Genomic DNA, 3,756 nt, shown 5'->3' on the forward strand with positions numbered 1-3,756 from the left:
CACATTGACACCTGCCAAATTGGAACAAAAAACGTTTTCATTGTCACTCGTACGTTAATCACAGACTGGCAAGCGTTTAAGCGGGGGCAATTTGTGGGATCCGTAAGTGGTATTAAAGTACCGCCTCCGTACGAAATCGTACGGAATCCAACGGATTTGTGAGCACGCAGACATGCCCTAGTAATTTAACGTCCATGCTGGTCTTTCTTCCGTAGACTTTTTTACGGAGGCGGTGCTTACCACTTACGGATCCCAAAAGATTGCCCACGTTTTAGCACGTAGACAGCACGTATTTGCACGTACGGCGGGCTGTGCCCTTAGCTTAACGTGCAACTGCGTGTTGTCTACGTGCAAAAACGTGGGCAATCTTTTGGGACCCGTAAGTGGTAAGTACCGCCTCCGTAAAAAAGTCTACGGAAGAAAGTCCTGCATGGACGTTAAATTACTAGGGCATGTCTGCGTGCTCCCAAATCCGTTGGATTCCGTACGATTTCGTACGGAGGCGGTACTTTAATACCACTTACGGATCCCAAAAATTGCCCCCGCTTAAACGCTTGCGAGTCTGTGATTAACGTCGATGTGACAATGAAAACGTTTTTTGTTCTAATTTGGCAGGTGTCAATGTGAAGACTGACGTGGTGACTTGCGAAGTTCCTTATGGGGGCGTCTTATTCATCAACAATGCCATTCCGCACAGAAGGTACCTTGCTGTTAATGTGCCAGTGAAAGGAGACTTTCTCTATCATTTATGTCTATTTTGTCTACTGTGTGCTCTTCGTTTGGACAGGTTACTGTAAGTACAGAAATGTTCGCGGTTGTTTTATGTTCGTGGTTTTCGCAGTGGTCATAGTATGAGACTACAGACTATGGCGATACCGCGAACTTAAAACCACCCCGAAAAGTCCGTTTTCATGTAAACGCGAAATTAAGTCCCCGCGAACTTTAATGCATTTACGATAATGACGTCACAAAAATGACTTCTTGCCCTAGTATGAGCCATTTTTACGATGCCACTATCCGTTGTAATTTGTCGTACAAGGAACGCACAAAACTCGCCAGTAGACTATTGATTTGAATATCATATAGATGACTGAAATGTTTTCTGAAAAGACTAAAATTTTTCGTGAATGACAAACGGAATTTCATTCCATTGGCACTTGGAAAAAATTGCTTGAGATATGATTCCCGAACATTGATATTGCTTAGATATCGTATACAGATACTAGTAGTACAATCCTTCTCACTGTTGTTGTTGACGGTTATCAGGGATTGAGCACATATATCTTTAAAAATTTTATAACTGATGGCACTTCCATGAAATAAACAGTCTCCCGAATAAGACGGAACAAATCCGCTGGAGCCTGGATCTGCGTTGGCAGGACCCTGACAAGCCTAGCGGATTTTGGGGGAAGCGCAGGCCTGTTCTGATGCGCACCGCCAAGGATCCAACCTACAAGGTGCCACAGAGCGAATGGGACAAGTTCTTCAACGCCGACCGTGGGAGCGAGCTGGAGATGAGCACTGGACTCTCCGTGAGTGTTTTTTTTTGCTACGCCTCAGGGGCGGAGGTATTCTTTACAGTAGAACGATTGCTATGAAGTAGCCAGATGTAATCGCGCTTCTCATTGGCCCGTCCTACATTGCCGCGCCCAAGCGGGGAGGGGCCAATCAGCGCTGGACAGCCGAATTTACGTTACACAGACTAGCTCTGAAGCTACCTAAAAATACACGAATGCATCACTTTGAGATAATTCAATTCTCAAAGGGATTCAGTCGTACATTTCTAGATATCCTAAGAGATATATAGCACCTTTAAATGTCTTAGTCGTAATATTGTAAAGAATACCTACGTCCCTTGAATTGTTTGTTCTATAATTGATAAGTAAGTATATTTTGATAACTCAGCAAACAAAAGGACAAGTGTCTTTCATTGGTAGTCCAGAAGGACACAAGGTTTTAACATCTCACATTCTGGACACGCTATGATCATGACCCGTTGTACACAGGGCGTTAGAAGAAGTGATGTACATTCGGGCGCCCTGGCTGCTTTGGAAAACTTTTTGTTTTATGATTGTAACTAAGATGAAGATTGGTTCTGCTGCAGTACCAAAGAAAGCCACTGAAGTTCATCATGCCAGCAATCATCCACAAATTCACGAGTTATGCTATCCAAAAAACAGACCTACAAACACACCATCCACAAGGTAATAATAACCCTAAATCAAATACTTAGTGTTCATATTTTTTCCAGAGTGATCTTAAAGGCATCAGCAAAATTGATCTTCGTCAAGAAGGTTATATTTTGGGTAGCGTTTGTGTGTGTAAGTGTGTGTGTGTGTGTGTGTAGACGACCATCATAACTAAAAAACGCCTGAATGGATTGTATTGATATTCGGTATATGTGTAGGTCTTGATGAGACCTGGAAACGATTAGATTTTTGGCACCTAGTGGCTTGTTACGGTACTGCAGCAGAACTTCAATGTTTGATATCTTGAGTTTGAGATATATAGTAGTCATGGTTTTCAAGTGGTAGATAGCTTTTGGGGCAAGTGGTGTAGGTGTAGGTCCCCTAGTTACTTTCTATGCTATCATTTCAACAGGGTAAAGAAGTGGACGAGTTTGACACGACCGTGCACGGGCCATGGCTGACCCGCTGGCCGATCGTCCGCCACAATCGCCACACGAGGGCGCTGCTCCTTCAACAGGGCAATGTCTAGGAGGGCACAGGTCAGTAATACACCCTTGCTACCGAGTCCATTTTTATCCTACACTGGGAAAACTAGACTCCTAAGAGCCGCGCGTAAGGTTTATAGGGCCTTTACACTGATCCGAATTAGCAGGAATCAAGCAGAACCAGCCGGAATGAAGTATTTGCAAAATTCGTGCCACATTCGGGGCCATTCTGAGTGGGAATTCCAAATGGACCTTATATTTCCTTCTCACGGGAAGGAATGAGACCAAATCCAGTCCAAATGAAAAGTCTTTTCTTTTCCTGGGAATGCGTACTGTAATCGAGAAATTCTTACTGCATTCCAGATATTCTTTTGGCCACATTCGGGCAGGATTCGTAGTGGCTTGTCGTTTCGGTTGTCCATCGAATGAGATAAGAATGTTTCGAATAATGTTGGAATGCCGCAGAATGCGGTCATACTGCAGTAGGAATAGTTAGAATACACTTAGAATCCACTTCGAATGCCATTCGATATTCTCCACTTCGAATGCACCTCGACAGTTTTTAACATGTCAAAAACTTTCGGGCCAGCCAAAAGAACGGGCACGAATAGCTGGAATGCAGTAAGAATGTCTGGAACACACTACGAATTGCCAGGAATATGTCAGGAATAGAAAAGAATTTTCATTCCGACAGAATTCCGGCTGATTCTTGCTCTAGTGTGAAGGGGGCTTTACCGATCCCCGACATACGCGCCCCCGGTACTCCTGCCCGCCCTACGATCCAGCTGGCCTCAACTATCGCTCTCGTTTGCGCCGCCTCTTTGAATTTGGTTTCCCAGGGTATTTTTTAGCCTTTTTAAGACCCCCTTTACTTAGAAAATGCAAGCTGAACTCTACATTGATGAGATGCCGGGTATAGAGATTCATATGTAGAGTATTAATTACAAAACAACATTTTGGTCCATTTTGTCAGCTTATGCAGACCCCTCATTTGAAGTGGCCAGTCCTTAAATTGACGTCATCAGAAACAAATTGAAATATGGCTGCATTTTTCAAAAAATGTAAAATCCATGACTGTATAG

General features: G+C 43.6%; 1 protein-coding gene across 1 annotated transcript in view; it reads left to right on the forward strand.

Moving 5' to 3' along the window:
* The window catches only part of LOC118418827, a 9,441-nt gene extending 6,713 nt beyond the window's left edge, over positions 1–2,728 (forward strand). Inside the window, exons 8-10 of the mRNA XM_035824931.1 lie at positions 616–700; positions 1,328–1,532; positions 2,602–2,728. Coding sequence (XP_035680824.1) covers positions 616–700; positions 1,328–1,532; positions 2,602–2,718 — 407 coding nt within the window. The 3' untranslated portion in view covers positions 2,719–2,728. The remainder of the gene's footprint in view (positions 1–615; positions 701–1,327; positions 1,533–2,601) is intronic.
* Positions 2,729–3,756: the final 1,028 nt, after the last annotated feature.

Source organism: Branchiostoma floridae, chromosome 1 (genome assembly GCF_000003815.2).
Source record: "Branchiostoma floridae strain S238N-H82 chromosome 1, Bfl_VNyyK, whole genome shotgun sequence".
Classification (NCBI taxonomy): Eukaryota; Metazoa; Chordata; class Leptocardii; order Amphioxiformes; family Branchiostomatidae; genus Branchiostoma; species Branchiostoma floridae.